The 18,461-nt window shown below is 44.7% G+C and overlaps 1 protein-coding gene across 3 annotated transcripts in view; it reads left to right on the forward strand.

Annotated features, from left to right (window-relative positions):
* Positions 1-18,461, forward strand: part of tafa4b (TAFA chemokine like family member 4b) — a 38,186-nt gene that overhangs the window by 577 nt on the left and 19,148 nt on the right. Inside the window, exons 1-3 of one of the 3 annotated variants that reach the window (XM_046384547.1) lie at positions 6,155-6,313; positions 15,297-15,461; positions 16,354-16,469. In XM_046384547.1, the coding sequence (XP_046240503.1) occupies positions 16,355-16,469 (115 nt within the window). In that variant the 5' untranslated portion in view covers positions 6,155-6,313; positions 15,297-15,461; position 16,354. Of the gene's footprint in view, positions 1-1,518; positions 2,586-6,154; positions 6,314-15,296; positions 15,462-16,353; positions 16,470-18,461 lie in introns of those variants that run through there. The other 2 variants (XM_046384546.1, XM_046384545.1) reach the window with 2 other exon arrangements.

Raw genomic sequence — 18,461 nt, forward strand, 5'->3', positions numbered from 1 at the left:
TGGACGATGTTTAATGGGGGGATACTCCCACAGGAGATCCTATAACCCTGCTCCTCTGATACCTGACACGCTAAGAAGACTTCAGCTTGTATATGCTCTTACCTTCTCCACAAAGTCCACAGCATTAACGGATGTTTCTGTAAACTTTAACTTGCCATTGCTGCTTACGGCTGGAACACGGTAATAACATGTCCAGAAGTGAACTGATGGCTCTGTAACAACGACAGGAAATGTAATGGGAAGAAGAGAGGAAGTAAATCAGATTTCACAGCATTCAACTTCACACCCTAAAGGCCGTGTTTACGTATCACGTGTTGCGTTTCCTCTGATACTATCTGGCCCCTCTGAGGAAGGATAAACGAGATAAGTGCTGTGGGCTGTTGCATCCATTAGCTGCCTCACTTTAAGATAAAAGGCCTTCTATCCCCATTGCGACACACACACACACACACACAGGTGCGGCACTGTATGCACAAACCAGTCGCCAGTGCAGACAGGATATAATAGGTCTGTGTTTGATCAACTTTCCTGGTGTTCACTTGCACTACCCAGTTAGGCGGCTTTTGTGTATTTTGTCTGCAGCCCGGATTAGCCACTTGGCAGCAAAGTAAACCCAAAGAAAAGCACAGTGACGGGGCAGTTTGGAGCTGTCCAATGTCCTGAATTTATACACGGGGCATCTGGCCCTTTCCGTGGTGCTGGAACTAGATTTATGTACTTCTGATCTTTTAACTATTAACAGGCTGAATGTAACCCAGTCCTGGCGGACTCACATCAGTGACTAATCTGTTCTCAGCTCAGAGTCAGACAGATCAATTTGTAATTGGTTTGAGTCTAAATTAATCAGTTGAAAATCACATGCAGCAGTTTCTCACTACTCCTGCACAAGTAACACAGTGGTCACAAGGGGTTGAGAGGACGCTACCAGATGGGGGGAGGGGAGCTTGTCATCACATTTCATGGTGCTTGGCTCTTTTTCTTTGGCTTAGGTGGGTTAAAAGTCTTTAAACTACTCCCAACTCCAGTGACTCCGCTGACACAGGGCTCACAGTGTGGGCCTCTTGGTAATGTTGGCAGCAAGAAAACACGGAACGCTTCTAAATGTATCGGATACTCCTCAACTTGTGTCGTTAGCAGACATCGACCTCCTCTAAGTCTTAACGACAGCAGATAGAGCTCAAGGCAATCAATCGCCATCAACACACTAGAATATTCTAGCGATGGAATAATTGATAGGCTGTCTCCTGGTGTGTAACAAGGAGGCGGCGGTGATTAAGTTCTGTTTAACATCTTGCAGGAGGCGGGGTGGTGGTGGTGAGACACCGTCCGCTCGTACAGCCGAGCACACAACCAAGTATTGATATCCAGACACCATCTGTAACATGATCGAAGCGTAGAGGCGGGGTGGGCTATTATGTGATGAGGAGGGGTCCATCGACTCATGCACCTGTCAGTCAGTCGGGAGCTTTGACGGTTACCAGACCCCCCCCCCCCCCAAGTTATACACTGAAGTGGTGAGCACTTAAGTGTAAGACCTGACCTCCAGCCTTCGGCCACTATTAGGCACCACTTTCAACAAAAATCCTTTCAGAGACTTTATATTCATATATCTTAGAAAGAACGTGTCCATGTACAGTTAAAGCCAAGCAGGTGTACATCCACAGTGCTTCACCTGCTAGGTCTAAATCTTTCATTTCTCGTTACAAAAAGGTCACTCATTTTGTCCCCGTGATGCCTTGTAAATGCATATTTGTTGCAAGAAACCCTAAAAAGTGGAAATGTCAAGTATTTCAGTGACACTAAACAGCTTGTTACGACGAACTCTCTGCAGTGTGAGAATGTCTGTCATGTACCCCATCTCTCCTTGTACAGGGGCAGAATTGCCCCCTCCATCCCCCCCAACAGACTACTTGTAGACTACATGACATCAGTGAGGAAGGAGGTGTGGGGTTGGGGGGGGTGTACTTGGGAGCTGGTGAACTGGGCGGGCGCTGTTGCACGTGTTCTGAATGGGGAAGACGGGCTCGCATCGCATTTCTCATGTCCAATCGATCCCTGCTCGGGAGGAGCGACGGGAGCGCAACTATCACTCCTGCATCACTATACCATCACTCTCATCAGCATCTCTCCGGCGACTACAGCGCCTCTGTGTGCCATTCGCGCACAGGGGGATGAACTTGTGTGGAGTGTTCGCCAAAAAACATCAGCTATCCGCGTCTCCTTGGGGGAATTACGCACTTTTTACGACTTTCTCCTCACTGTGGTTTTGAGATGGGACACGGTGAGACCATGGCACGTTGGACCACATCGCTGCTGCGAGAGCTCTGCTTTCTCACCCGGCTCCGGAGGGCTGCTTCTCTGGCGTGGCTGTAGCCCCCCGCCCCCCAATTCATCCCCCCCTCACCCCTGCTTCAGTGTGTTTGTACGCGGGCTCCGGGAAGTGGACAGGAGGCTCAAAAGGATTTCCCAGTTTAGTGGGAAAACAAAATCGGTGGAGTTGAAGCAGAAAGTGGCAAAGCGCTCTACTGTCTCACCTGGATCCTTTACAATCCCCTGTGATCATGTCTTCGAGTTTATAGATTTGGGTAAGGTTGTGTTTTTATTCAAATTCAATTAGTGTGGATTCACATTGTAATTCCCTGCGTCCTTTCGTGGCGCACGGTCAATAGGCTAATGAAACGAGGATGGGGGTCAGAGGGGGGACTTGGGCTGTAGAGATGTGGAACATTTTTTTTTCCACGGGCAGCAGAGAGTGAAGGGGTGTTGACTGTGTGGTGGCTGACTCACTAAATGACTGGCGAGCTGAAAGCAACTTTCAAAACGATTTCTTAAAAGAACAGCGGGATATCCAGCGGCAACCTTAATCTGATCTCCAAGCGGCTCCGCTTCCTCTCGGCGGGTGATTGCCACGCGTAAAAATGATGAGCCGATTCTTAAACGACTGTCAGTTCCGCTGACCCGACCGTGTGTAGCGCGCGGTGTCGGCCGGGGCAGGGGAGACTGAGGTGAGACTGATGCGGTGTTTCGCAGCTGTGAGGTTAAATAAGCGATCGGTCTGCGCTCGGCGCTGCTTAGTACCTATTGAGTGATCTGCGAGACTGATCTGCTGACCGGGCTCTTTTCACGCGCCTTTCTAATCGCTTTGCATGGATCGTGATCGGCTGGGAATAAAGAGAGGGAGAGAGAGAGAGAGAGAGAGAGAGAGAGAGAGCGCTCAGACATATGGGAGAGAAATGAGGTGCCGCCGGGTTCAGATTGCGCACGGAGGCAGGGAGGTGTGTTGCAGAACCTAATGGGCACATTCTATTGGGCGCGCACGCACACACTCGGAGACTCTCTCTCTCTCTCTCTCTCTCTCTCTCTCTCCTGAGCACACACACAAACTGAGAGGGGAAAATTACTCGGTGCATGTTAATGGGCGCAGTAATGAGACCCAGCCCCTATCGTGTTGTAATTGTTAGTCATCCTTGTCTCCACCCCTCCCGCTCCTCTCCCATTCCTTCCTTCTCTCCCTTTGCTTATATCTCTCGCTGTCCCGCTGCTCAGGTCTGCAATTTGTACTGTATTGAAGGAGTGTAATTATTTCCCCATTGTTTTTAGCGCGCGCGGCAGTGGCACTCCACAGAAAGTGGTGTCATTACTGTGACAGGAGAGGAGAGAGGAGGGCCCGGTGGAGAGGATCGGTCCAGGGACTTAATTCTCATTGACAGTCACATTAACACAGGAGCAGCACTCTTAATCCTGGGGAGATTACTCTCTCCATCATGACCCCCTGTCACACCAAGCTGTCCTCCACACACACACACACACACACACACACCTGTACCAGAGTGGCGTTCTGACGTCTTGCTGTGCTGCTTTTCCTATCCGCAGTGGATGACTTCTCCTCTGTCTTTGTCACCCCTTTCTATCTCCTCCCACCCTCCCTCTTCCCCTTTCCCCTCCCTCCCACTGCACCTTTCACATAACCACACACACACACACACACACACACAAATTCACTCACTTGGCAATTACTCCTCTCTCCAGGCTCACTCTCATCTGGACACCCCCCCCCCCCCCTCGCTTTCTTCCCACAGTAGCTCCCAGCAGCGGGACAGCCGGCATCCTCAGAGGGCCGTTCAGCTCTGTATGTCTCAACAGCCTCCTATCTACTTACCCCACAGAGGGTTGTTCAGGATGACTAGCTGGGAATGAGGGGGAATGGATTGTGTGCATTTGTAATTGTGCATGAGGACACAGCCAAGCAGAGAGGGGCGATGGACGGCGGAGAGGAAGAAGGTAGAGCAAGGGAGGCGAGAGAAATGAGCTGGAGAGACAGAAAAAATATTTGTGAGAGATGAGGCGAGGGAACTCGTGTGTGTGTGTGTGTGTGTGTGTGAGTACTAGGAGGAACTCTGCACGATGGAATTTTGTAAACGTGTATGTGCTTGTTCATGCGTGACAGAGAGAAAACACTGAGATCATGATGATGATGATGATGATGATGTGTGTGTGTGTGTGTATGTTCTGCTAGATGAATAAGCGGGCATCATGCATGTAGGACTGCGGAGGTGACAGGCACACAACAGATTGGAGATCACCTCCACACACTCACACAGTGGCATTAACAGATTGACTGTGATGAATGGGTACTTCCTGGCTGAGAGGAGGAGGAGGAGGAGAAATAGGAGAGGAAAAAAGAGAAGAGAGGAGAGGAATTTTTTTCATGTCATGTGCAGAAAGATGGAGAAAGGGGTCTCATTTGTAAATGACAGTATCCTGGACAGCTTTTCATCTATGGCCAGTTTCTGGGTGTATCGAGTCAGAAGTGCAGAAGCGGTGGACAATAACGCCTTCGTTCTTCCTCATGAAATCAGGTCCAGAGATATGAGAAAAATACACCCGGGGACTGACTGATGTCTCTTATCAAACATTAGCTCCATGACTCTGTTGGAGGACAGGGAGATGTTAGATCAATGAGCGTGGTGTGTATCGGTTTCTTATTCTCAACCACAAAACCACAGCTGAACAGAGGTCACGACTCACAGCTGGAAAAAAGGGCAAAGTTCAGATGTTGCTGACAGAAAAGACTGGTAACAGTTCTGACCTTTGTGGATAAAATGTATACCCAATTAAAAGAAGGATTGATATATTTTTTTAAAAATCCTACTGGATTAAAGACAACCACTGTCCACCTCTTTCTATAGTTCACACGCTCACACATACACTCTCCTGCTGCTCCGCAGTCTAATTCAGGAGGATATATTGTAATCAATAATGTAAGATAACGAAACTCAAATGTTTGTTTGTAATGATTTAAGGATCCAGTGAAGTACACAAGCTAACTAAGCAGCTATTTGTTTAGTCCATTTTTATCTTAATTTAAATAATTGCCTTAGTGTTTACAGCCCTAATCAAGCACTCATTTAAAAGCAACAAAAGCCTGTAATGTAGAAACAGTAATTTAGAAACAATGTCTCCATCAGGCCGACATAGTTTTTCCAATAAAGATTATTTTAGAACTGTAAAATGTCCCACTTATTGTGGATCTTCGCAATTCTTTAAAAAAAACCCCAAAAAAACAAAAAAACAAATATAAAGAATCAAGGTTTATTGTTGGATTGATTGGACTTTTCAGTCTTCTAAATAGTGACATAAGCCTTAACAATTCACTGCCTGTCAAAAATAAAATTGAATATATTTTCCGTTTTACTTGAATAGTTTGTACTCTTCTGCCCATATTTGAGAAAAAAAGAACCTTTGCATCTATTTTCTTTACAGTCTTACTTTACCAATAGATGTACTTAAATCATGTTACCTGCTTTGTTGGTTTATTAACATTTCATATGGCGTCTATTTGTCTCTCACTCTGAAGACATTTTGGCTGAAAATCCTCATCATCCAATCATAGTTTACTCACATCAGTGTATATATTAATAAAAATAAATTGTTGTTCCAATCCTTAAAGAGTCCTGTAAGCGAAGGTGTGGGAGATGATCCTAACACTGAGCCTGACTTTCACACAGCAATCGCTTTCTAAGAGCAGGTACCGAGTGGCCCAAACAGTGGAGGTCTCCTGTTGTGTTCCTTGTCTTCCATTCTCCTCTCTGTCAGTCACTCAATCAGTGACAGCAAGGCCTCGGTCTCCTGTGTGGCGCCATCACACCCTCCAGACTCTCTCTAATTCCATCTAACAGGTCCTGTTTTGACTGATAGCTCACAGTGCCTCGTGCCCTCCCCCACCCTTCAACCCAGAGAAGACAGTCAAAGGCACAGCAGCCGCTTCCAAACTTACCGCCCTCATGGCTTGAAAGTATCTGACAGATTGGAGGTTAGTGGATTATTGTTCTTCATGTGCCAAGTGTTTTTAAAGAGGTAGTCATCTCCCGTTGAGGTATTATTTTTTAAACATCTGTTCGAAAATTTGGAGTAATTAATTTAGGCTTAATTTTGGTCTTTTTAATTTGGGAGAGAGTTCTGAGGAAGTCTGAACCATTTTGCGGAAAGTGAAGGTAACGTTACTTCACAGGCCTCAAGGTGATTTCTCCACAGCTCCAGCTCACTTTGACCATGACGAATCTCCCAAAGTGATACTAATGATTGTAATTGAACAGGCACAGTTCCTTCCCACAGTGCTCTATCTATCACCTTGGATGCAATCTGCCGCTTGCATTCCTGTGTGTGTGTGTGTGTCCGTCTGTGTGTGTCCCTTGTGCGAGACAAGCGCGTCCCTGTTCGCTCCCCTCTGGCAGCTGGCAGATGTGCTGGTAACTGTGAGCGACGGTGTGAGTGTGTGGGAGTGTTGGTGTCTTTGTGGGATTATGAAAAGCTCCCAGCATGCTCTGCAGCGTGGGTCCACTGTGAAGCTGCGGCGAGGAAGTGGTATGGTGGTGGCGGCGGGGACGCCTGGGGCGGTCATCGCAGCAGTCCAAAACCAACACTGCACCTCATGGGGGGGGGGCCTCACACCTGTGGGATGCAAAGCATGATAAAAAAACAAGAGGGAGGGAAGAGAGGAAGAAGAGAGGAAGCCAGGGCCTAATATGGATGTTCGCCGTTGGTCTGAATGAATGTGTGAGGGAAAGGCTTTAACAGAGAGCAGTATGACCAGTCAGGACTGAGGGCAAATCAGTCAGAGGAGTGAGTGATTGTGTATAAATGTGTGTGTCTGGGTTTGTGCGCACAGTTCATGTGTGTGTACTGGAGGTGATGGCTTTGTAATGAAAACAGCAGGCAGCCAGTGGTCCAGGGTCCCTCTTCGTGGCTTACTGATGTCAGTCACCAGCAGACAATAGCCTCCCTTAGGGATGGTTGCTGAGATGAGGATGAATCATTATTTTCATGGGGTTTGTGTGTGTGTGTGTGTGTGCGCGTACACACATCAAGAGTGTAAATCATCCATGAAGTGGATTTAACACTTGAATGCATATCCTATTCACAGTTAAATAGCTGAGATTTGATGGTTTGCCATCAAATAACAAATCTCAAGTTTTATGTAAATGAAGGTGAATTACTTGTCAACATGCATGTGTGTTGTGTTGGGAATTAAAATGAGGTCACTGTACCGTCCTACCAAATGATTTAAAAGAAAGGAGATGTGTTTGTGTTGAGAATATGAGTGTACAAGCATGAGAACGTTTGTATGAAAATATTTTTGTGTCAGCATATTTTTGATATGATCCTCGTATGGAATTACTTTGTAAGATTGGGTGAGTACGTGTGCATGCGTGTGTGTGTGTGTGTGTGTGTGTGTGTGTGAGAGCTTTAGAGGTCCCGCTTGCCTCACGGGAGCAGAGTGATATGGTGTCATGCTCCAGAGACCCACAGACAAATTAATTCACTTATTGACACTGCTGACACGACTCAGTGACTTTGTAAAATGAACAATTGATCAGGTTTCCTCTCATTCCCCACTATCTGTCTTTGTCTCTCTCTCTTTTTCTCTCTCTCTCTGTCTCTCTCACACACACACACACACACACACACAGTCTGACCTCTCTCTCTTTCTCTTTCCGTCTCTCCCTCCTTCTCTGCCGTTTCTCACTCTGACCACGCTCCAACTTCTTCATCTGTAGGGTTCTTGCCTTAGTTTCACTTCTTTTTTTCGTTTCTACTCCTATCGAGCTCTCCCTCTTCTTTCTGCGTTGCCAATTTATTGGTGCGGCACGTACGGTAATTAATATAATTACGCGCAAGCTGGTCATTAGCACCAGAGGGGACTGATGAAATCAAGATGTCTGTTTGTCTGCATGTGTGAGTTACAGTGCTTATATGGATGTGCCACGATAGCAAAAGGATGTGTCTGTGTGTGTGTGTGTGTCTGCAGGTGTGTGTGAGAGGAAGAAAGGTTGTGAAAGCAGCTTCTTCATCTGTGGGTCCATTGATTTAAAGCTGTTATGAGGCTGAGAGCAGAGCTTCAGTGAGTGTTTGTCCAGCACTTTTCTCTTGGCCAGAGGAGCAGCTACAACTACAGCCGAGACTGAGGCTCACAGAAAATCAAAGCAGGCTCCACATCAAGGTTGTTTATTTTCCATTAATCATAATTTGAGCACAAAACACAATGAATGGCCGTTGCTCTGCGGAGACTCGCTGTCCGGGCCTCGGCCTGCTTTTATTTGGCTCAGGGCTGCCACTCGATACCAGCAGCCACGGAGCAAGGGTCCAGCCGCCCACACACACACACACACACACACACACACACACACAGAAAGAACGAGACTCAGAGACTGGGTGTGTAGAAATCACGTTACTTGGCGAGGTTTTGCTGTCTCCTTCTTCTCCTGCTGTGGTTCACTGCTTTTCTCCTCTGTACCTCTTCTTCTTTTGATGCCTCTGCAGGTTGCAAAGGGAAGAAAAACTTGGGGACAGTATGAGAAGGCGTGAAAAGAACAGACACATGCAGGCAAAGAATGAAGAGAGGCAAGATAAAGAAGCACACTGTGGACAAAAGAGTTGCTTTCCCATTGCCCAAAGAGCGTCCTTCCTAAATTTTGCATTACTGTCCTCATGAATAGTCGCAGTCCCATCCTAATAAGGACGTCTGGCTCTGCAACTTTGGAAGTGGTAAAAAAAAAAATAGCGAAGCCAAAATGTGAAAAGCAACTTTACATTTGCATATGTGCATGACGGTGTGAGCGAAATGTGCGTGCTCACATGCACACGGGCTGGTATGAATTCATTGTAGTGGGGAAGCTTTGCAGTAGATCTTGCAGGGAGGAAGGCAGATCAGTAACAGAGACTGAGAGCTTTACTGAGTGAGCTGAACAGTACATAAAGATTGTGCTTCGCCATTCTAAATCACATTGTTTACTTTTTTCATCACCAAAAGCGAGCTGCAGTCAGCAAGGATAAAAGAGGAGTAACAACAGGAGAAAGGCATCAATATTGCAGATAGCTAGTTTGTCTGGAGCAGAGAAGGGAAGCAAACCTGCCAAAAATGAGTGTGGGTGCGTGCAGCCATCTAAAAGTGTCTCCTTTGCTTTCTACCTTTCCATCCATCTTCCAGTGCTCAGGGACACTGACTTTTAATGGCCTTTTATTGCTTTATTAGAGTGCACCAGATTTACAGCCGGGGCCCTGCCTCTGTCTGTCAGCTGCTCTGAGGAGGGTTGCTCTGATCTACGTCGGCCCAAGCTAACTGTCTGGGTTTCAAACGACACTCTTGTATAAAGGAAACCAGGGATTGGGCAGCGGCTGCAGACTTGTTGTGTTAGCAGGCCAATGTTTAATAGCCCGTTAGCATCTATGCCCCCCCCCCATTCTCCATAAAACAAGTAACTCTAATCCTTCATATGCCTCTACCCCTCCTCTGCTTTAGTAGGAGAGGTTGTTAGAAGACTTAAATGGGACTTGCTAGCAATGTGGGAATGTGACAGGTACATCCAGCAAAGGCCGACTGTGAAACAATTGCTCCTGTCAACTGTGTAAGAAGTGTGATCTGTAGAGGTGTGTGTTTATGCAGAAATGTGTCTATTAGTGTGTTTTTCAGTTCAGAGGAAGTGAGGTGTGACATGTGTGTGAATGGAGCATGAGTCTGCAACAGTGTTTGTATGTGCACACCAGCTGAAGAGGTGGGTCCAGGGTCCCTGCTGTGACACATGAAACACACACCAGGACTCTGATCATTTCTGACTTTTATCCATGGAAGTGAGGGAGGGGAGTGAGAAAGAGAGAGAGGGGGAGAGAGAGAGAGAAAGAAGAAAGAGGTGAAAATGATAGATAGAGAGAGAGAGAGAGAGAGAGAGAGAGAGAGAGAGAGAGAGAGAGAGGGAGAGAGAGAGAGAGAGAGAGAGAGAGAGTGTGGGCAAAGAACAACCTTGGAAAGAGCCACAAGACTAGAGATGCAAAATTTTCTGAGCACTTTCACACACACACATGTACACACAGGTGTATTTTGTGGTCACTGGATCCAGGGCTTGTGCAACAAGGTGGGATTTGGACTTAAGTGTAGGCCGATCAATTTAGCTGTAATGGTACCTTAGTGCCGAAGCCATTCTCTGAACTCTGCAGTCAATACCAGAGCCCGGTAATGGTCCTGAATTCAGACTTTCACTCATGACTTTCTCTCCTCACTTTCTCCCCACCTGGCCATTTCACCAAACAGAGGATCCTCCACTTTATTGCTTGTTGGTTTATTGGAGGAAACAATACAGTGGAGGAGGTGTGGCGGTACGGGTTGATGGCAGTAAACAGCTGCGATGTTATTATATGTGCCTTAGATGTCTTCTGACTTTCTATATATATATAAACCTATAACAATCACATGCCATAAACCTACAATATCTGTCCATAAATGATTACGCCCGAACATTTGTTCATGTTAATTTAAGAGTAGATATTTATGGCATGCATATCAGTAGCAAAACTACTACAACAGGTTTATTAGAAGTATTCACAGTACCCGACTGGTAATAAGTATTAGTACTGCGATATCAGCAGAAGCATTGCTTCAGACATGTGAAGTAACTCACTCTGAAATAGACTAATTTATGTTCAATTTGAACAGATAGAGTGTGTATCAGAGTACATGCTGTGCATATGAATTTCATAGCTTATTTATATATTTAAATGATCTAATTTCACATTCTGTGAATAGTTGGACGTGTGTGTGTGTGTGTTTCCTGTGTCTAAGTCAAAAAGCAGTTTCTCCAAGATCTCTACTTCTCTTAACACCACAGTCAAAGGAAGTCCTGTCCACATTTCACCGACGCAGTCACAAACACTGGTGGTGTGCTCGTTTATAAGGGCAGTGGCTCAGAAGTTAGCACTGTTTCCTTGCAGCAAGAAGGTCACGGGTTTGATTCCCAGCTGGGGTGGTTTTCTCCCCCCATCAAAGCCTGTATGTTAGATTAATTTTGTTATCAGTGCCCTTGACCGAAGCACTGGCTTGGATCTGCGATTGGCCCCCGGGCACCGTGTGGTGGCTGCCCGCTGCTCCTCAGGGATGGGTTAAATGCAAGAGAACAAGTTTCACTACATTGTGCTTAGTATGGCTGTATGTGACCAATAAAAAGCTTCTTCTCTCTTACAAGATGAGTAAGAAACAAATGTTGGGATATGATTAGAACTTACATGTGGGGTGTATTTACTTAACAGGAAACACACATGCATGGAGGCGTGGATACTGTAGACAGCAATAGTGACAGACCGAAGGAGAAAACAAGAGCCAGTAAAATTGTGGACTATGCGGTGGCTGAACATAAGGGAATAGAAAATGTGAGGGGTTCCGGCTTCTGAATACATACTGGCGTGTTAATTTAAGTTTGTGAGAGTCTGCGTGTGTGTGTGCATGAGAGAGAGACAGAGAGTGTGCTTTTGTGTGTGTGGGCACACACACCCTCTATCTGAACCAACGACCCAGAGGAAATGGCGAGGAGCAGAATACTGTAATGGTTTCGAGTCGAAGGCAGACAAATATATAGAAGCAGAACATTACACACTCTAACTGAATGTTAATACTCTGCATATCGGCAGAAATCTGAAACGCTTCACATGAGATTCCATCGGGCTTTGTGCTTTCGCCTGTTTCATTTTCAATATCTTTCCGCCTAAGGGAGATGCACTTTGTTTTACACTGATATGCTTTTTGTCTGCTTGGTCTGTGCCTGGGCACAGACATCACAGTCCTGGTGTGATGCTTGTGTGGTCCTCAATCTCACTGCTTTTCTATTTTTCACACATGCACAATGGATTTCATGCAAAGCCCATACTGATATTTTTGTTGCAGTATCGGATTCATTTACTGAGCTTTATTTTAATTTTGTGACTCATTTATTTCATTTAAGAGTGGATGATCCTCTGTATCTGTCTTATGAAGAAATTTTGGAACACAACACTGACTTTGAAGAATTCATTTTAAAGGATTGTTGAAAATAGATGAATTCAGTGTTTTTACGCCATTGCGGTCAAGTAGGAGCCTCAGCACATGACCCCGCTGGCAGTATGTGACAGTCTCACATATCTCAATTCAGTCAGAGGCAAAGACTATGTTATTTTTTTTTCCTACGCTGACCCAAATCTCAAGTTAGTAGTGATGCAGAGTCAGTCATAGTTTAATGAAGAGACTATCTTGACAAAGGAAGACTTTTACAAACACAAAACTAATTCCCAGTTTTTGTTGTGATGTCTGATAAGCAGCACTTCAGTGAGGAAGTGCAATTACACCAATGAGAGATACCATATTCATTTCAGATAGATAAGCTGGAGATATTTACAAAAGGCCTGTTACATACTAAACAGGTGACCCAGAGATTTACTGGGTAATGGTGCAGTTTCGATTCTTCGCAGGAGCTCAGTTCTGTTGAGGATGAACTTCCTGTACTGTCCGGACAAATGATATGATCTGTGTGATTGACAAACAGCAGAGTGTCAGTAACGTCATGCAGAACGTGTCTCACTGTTCCATTTTTGATTCCTGTCGTTCGTGTTTCCTGATGTGTCAGATAAGGCCACTGACATGTCGCATACAAACCTCATTTGGCGGATTCATGCATGCTTGTTTGCAATTGTGCATGTGTGCTCAGGGATCACTGGTGGATGATGCTGTTCGGATGCAGGGCACACAGATATATTTGTGGCCAAGGTGGGAATATCTCATTGCATGTCAATGAGCCCCCTTGTCACTCCTGTGTGATTACTGCAAGAAATGACACAAATCAGCCCACAGAGACAGAGAGGGAGACAGAGAGAGAGGAGGTGGAGAGGGTGATATAGGAGGAGAGATCATTTTAGAGACGTGATGTTCTCAGATAATCTTGAGCATGTCTGTGCTCTGTTTGTTCACTTGTGTGTGTGTGTGTGTGTGTGTGTGTCCTAACTGCTGTCAGTTCCAACGACTCCTCACAGCAGTGACGACCAGCTGAGCCCCACGCACAAACCTCTGCTTCCTTCATAATGTCCCCTGGGATGCTGAAGTCTTTTTGTTAAGAAGTTGTGTGTATGAGATTGTGTCTTCATGCACATCAGTACATTTTTTCGAACCTATTTATTACTGAGTTATAAGGCCACAATCCATGTGTCCGATCAAGCAGAGGGGACGATATGAGTGTGACTGATGGGACATTTTGTCCTATTGAGGCCAAGCTGCATCTGGAGACCACACACGTATACACACACACACACACGTGCTTGTGTGCGTGCGTGCTCTTTTAATGAGTGTATCAGAGAACAAAGCTGATAAAAATGCGTACCATAGCCCAGCCTTTAAAAAGAGAATAAGAAATGGGCTACTGTGTTGCCATGCAGCATGCCTAATCACGCTGCACGCACAGCACATGCACCTCGCATACTTTCACATACTGAAGGCCTCCTGGAATGAAGCACACACACACACACACAAATACATGGACACAGTTACATGCTGCATACAAACAAAGAAACACACACTGTATCGTGCAAATTTAAAATGCACAAAATGCTGTGAATGTCAGTATGGCTGCAACACTTCACTCCACTGTAAAGATGGCTTTGACATTTGCATTTGCATTCCACTTCCCCTGCAGGATTGCAAACACAAGAGACCCTCAGTATACACAATCAAACACATCCCCTACTTTTTGCAGTGTGTGTGTAACATTCTGCTGGCATAATATACTGTATTATTCACAATTAAACTGTTATTTCTTAATTTTCCCACTGCCTCTAAAATTCTAATTTTTTTTTCTTAATTTTTATCCTTTTCTATAACCTTTCTTTCATTCTCTCTTCATTTCATGCCCTCTTTTTATCTTACGTTTTTCTCTGACCTCAGTCACTGCTTGATGTTGTTTTGAAATATTATTCATCTTTGTTAATAGACACAAACAGCAACACCCATTAATTTATTTTTTGCTTTCCTTGACCTGCTTGTTCCTCTGTTTTATAGAAATCTTTGTTCGATTCCAGAGGTTATCTGTTTGGAATCTTTGACTCATTTGTGGCTGTTGCTGTTGGGTTCTTCCCCACCAGGGGGCAGTGGCACTACACTAATGGCTCAGTTGAGGTATCAGATTTGGCTGGGGCTGACACATTCGCGGGAAGTTCCTGAACATATCAGCAGACTGAGCGGCATATCAATGAGTCATGATGAATAATGAAGGTATGGGGTGGAGAGAACATTTTGTTATTAATGTGAATCTGTTGTCTTTCATTTATATTGCAGAGTTAGTCCCTTTGTCAAGAGAGGTGTGTTGACACACTCTCGGGGTGATAATTTACTCTCTCTCTCTCTCTCTCTCTCTCTCTCTCTCTCTCTCTCTTTGTGTGTGTGTGTGTAGATGTGAACATGCATCAGAAGCTGTCACTCAGCTGTAATTAGGGAGAGTCTCTCCTGCTGTCCTTCGACACTGTTTGAATTTACCTTGCAAACACTGTGCAAATGTACTGTACATGTGTGTGTGTGGAACATCACCTTGTGCTTATGGCTTGTTTGATCATCTGATTTGCTGCCAGTGAATGTTTTGGATATGAGGTTATTCTGTGTGTCTTTCTTATGTGCAACCATTTGGAATCAAGTTTTAGTGTTATTATGTACACTGTTTTAGTGCGTCGATCTCTGTGTGTGTATGTACATGATGTGTGCGTGCATGTGTGTGCATGTTTGTGTGAGAGAGGGAGAGAGAGGGGATCACATTCAGCCTGGGGGTAGGTGAACCCATTGTAAACAATGCATCTGACAGAATCTAGGCCTTCACATCTCTACCTGTGTGTGTGCGTGTGTGTGTGTGTGTACATGTGTGTATGTGTAGACCTTCATACAAGGCCATCGGAAGCCACTGAGGAACCCCCAGGGCAGGCTGGCCTCTCTGACCAAATGTCTTTGTACCTCCTCTCTCCAGGGGGCTTCTTCTGTTTGTGGTGAGGAAGAGGAAGAAGAGGAGGAGCAGGAGGAGGAAGAGGAGGAGGGCTGAGGTGTGAGTGAATGCAGCCATGGCCTGTACACCCTGTCCTTAGAGGAGCTGCTGAGTGGAAGAAAGATCAAAGACAGCAGAGACGACCAACAGGTGAGACGACATCCTGAACAGATGCACATGATGGCAGGAAAGATAAACCCTAGAAAAAATTTAATGCTGCAGCTAAGGGTTATTTTCATTATTGATGAATCTGTCTCTTTTTGAAAAAAAAAAAAATATAGATGAATCATTGTTTTGTCCAGAAAATTCTTACCACAAGCTCCCAGAAGTCAAGCTGACTTCTTCTGATTGCTTGTTTTGTTCAAAAACCCGAGCGATACACCACCCATATGGATATAAAACAGAGAAAACCAACACTTAATACTTAACTCATAAATAATTATATACTAAATAAATAATTAAATAAACAAATAATAAATATAAAAATAAATAAATCAAACATTATCACAGTTATTATCTTTTAATTTACTGGTCAATCCATTAAATACCAAACCTATCAGTGAAACAAATGATGAGGTGATCTGTGCAAAATTTATCAGCAAATGGATGGATGGATGAATGGATGGATGGATGGAAGATTTTCACTATTTGCAGAGATTTTATAGAAAAAGATGAATAACTGATTGATTTGTAAACCTTGCCCACAGAATAACCACTGATACAAATCTTTACGGTAGCACACAGACACAGCTTGTAAGTTAGCCATACCCTCAGTACGAGTGTCTGTGTTGGAAGAATATTTTCCTTGGGTCCTCTCTGTTCTTGAGCTTGTCGTTTTTTCCTTTGACCTTTGCTGGCTCACCTCTCATATTGTTTCAACTTGTTCAGAAAAAAGCAATATGTTCTGTTTGCTGTGCTGTTCTGCCTCCTGTCTATTTTTGGGGAGGTGAGGTTCTGACCCCCTCTCATGCCCTCTTCGTCCTCTTTGCTCCCCTTTTCTCCCTCTTTGTCCCTCTATCCCTCTCTTCTTTCCCTCTCTCAGGATGAAACTGTGGGGAAGGTCAGCTTGGCCTTTGCAGGTGGCCTTGCTCGTTGCCTTGGCGATGCTCTGCGTTGACCCGGTGTCCGCTGGCAGCCGTAACCATCGGGGACCGACAGGTACACCAGGTCTTGCCTCGAACCCCCCTTCCAGCACCACGAGAGGTTAATTACACTGTCACTGCAAAGGTACAACACATGTTTCCCGAGCCTGTCGCTGACTGAGTCATCCTGATCCACGAGGAGGGGGCTGAGCGGGCAACAATTTGCTCTGTCCCTCAGTATGACATAATATAATCTAGACGAGACCTCATTTTGAGCTTGGATGCAAACACACACACACACACACACACACACACTTCTGTTTGAGTGATTGAACCCATACAGATACAAATGGCACTTAAGCTGTCAGGAGCTGTCAACACAAATAGATCAGTGTGGGTGTGATCTGATCTGTTCAGAGTGTTTGCAGATATCCAACAGTTCAATGACGATGCTGTTGTTCTCAAGCATCCTGATTGTTAGTGGTTTAGGGTTTGCTATAAGATAGCTTCATGTATAAGAGGCCATGTAGGCTCATGACTTATAATCCTCAGGCTCATAATTGTCAATGCCTACTTTAATATGCATGGCTCTGCGGTCCTCAACCAAAGCGCCACTTCACTTATTCCCCGAGCAATCCAAAAATAAAAGATAGAAACCATAGCCAGCACTGACTTAATTGAGGCCTACCAGCTAAATCTTTTCTTTAATTTCCATAAGTCATGGAGACAGGACTCCCCCGCAACCAATAAATGACCAACACAATCTTATTAATATTTCACTGGGGTTGGCAACAGGGACGGTATGCTGAGTCACAGCGTCTTGCTCCTCGACTTGTTGGCGACAACCTTCCAACTCACCTCCTTCTCACACTTAATTATGACAATTTCCTTAATTATCTCTTGGTTTCTACGATCTCACTGCCCGTGTTTTGCAAGGTGACCTTTATGTGCCTCAGAAATGCTACCAGCATCCAGCCTGTGCAGCTAGTGATTGTATTAGTTTGCTTTTGACGGAGAGGAGGCAGCTTGCTTACGGCAGGGACACTGCTAATTGCAGGCCTTGTGTATTGTGAAGGTCAGCATGGGTGTCTGCTGCCTTCTCGTTTCACTCTCGCTGTGAAACAGGATGACTCGCTCGAGTCGCTCCCAAACTGACTGGTGCTTTTCAAAAGAGGGTTTTCCTTAATTGGTGGAAGTTTAGGACTTGTTGGCTAAGAATATCACCATGACAAACACAGCAGTTGGAGGCTGAAAAATAATTGGCTGTAAATTATGACTGCAAGATAAGTTTTCCGTGTTTTCTACTTAAGTGTTTTTACTGCTGTTTTGTTCTCAGGTCATTTAGGGATTTGTTTGATCCATGCTGCTGGTGATGTACCATATACAACCACATGAGGGCTCTAGAGGTCAAAAAATGCTTCCCTAGAAATAAGTAGATTTTCTTTTCTTTTTTTTGTTGGTGTCATTTGCTCAATAGTATTTTTTAGAGGAAAGCTATAATTTTACAGAAATTCACCTCAAGAACAAATCTATAATGGAAAAGCAGGTACTGAAAGTCAGCTGACACTTGTCACTTTAAATAAATGTAAGAAAATTTGAATCTGGTTTCTTTTTGATTTACTACAACACTGCAAGTTGTAGCACATGACACCTGGCAATTGTTGTTGCATTTCTCCTGACCTGCAGATTGCAAGTACTGCATATATCATGACAATTACATGAAGCAGTTCATAAGCAGCTCCCACAATAAAATGCATTCCAGGAGTTGGCAAGGCAAGCAATTGTGTGCATTTTTTTTTTTTTTTTTTTGCTTTTAAGGTGATTGGTTGTGCTCTTACAGCTTTGAGCAACATTCTCTGTATTTTTGACAATTCAATTTCAGGCATAGAAATTCTCATAAGGCTTTTTTTTCTTTTCTTGTTTGAATCCATGAAATTTGATTATCTGAGACCAGCAGTTCAGTCACTAGCTTGCAGAAATGATGTACTTTAGTGTGCAAAACTAATGCTTTTTCCAATGCTAATGTTTTTCTATTGCTAATCCCTGCTTCAGTATGCTGTTGATCACA

The sequence above is a fragment of the Scatophagus argus genome, chromosome 3 (genome assembly GCF_020382885.2).
Source record: "Scatophagus argus isolate fScaArg1 chromosome 3, fScaArg1.pri, whole genome shotgun sequence".
NCBI lineage: Eukaryota > Metazoa > Chordata > Actinopteri > Scatophagidae > Scatophagus > Scatophagus argus.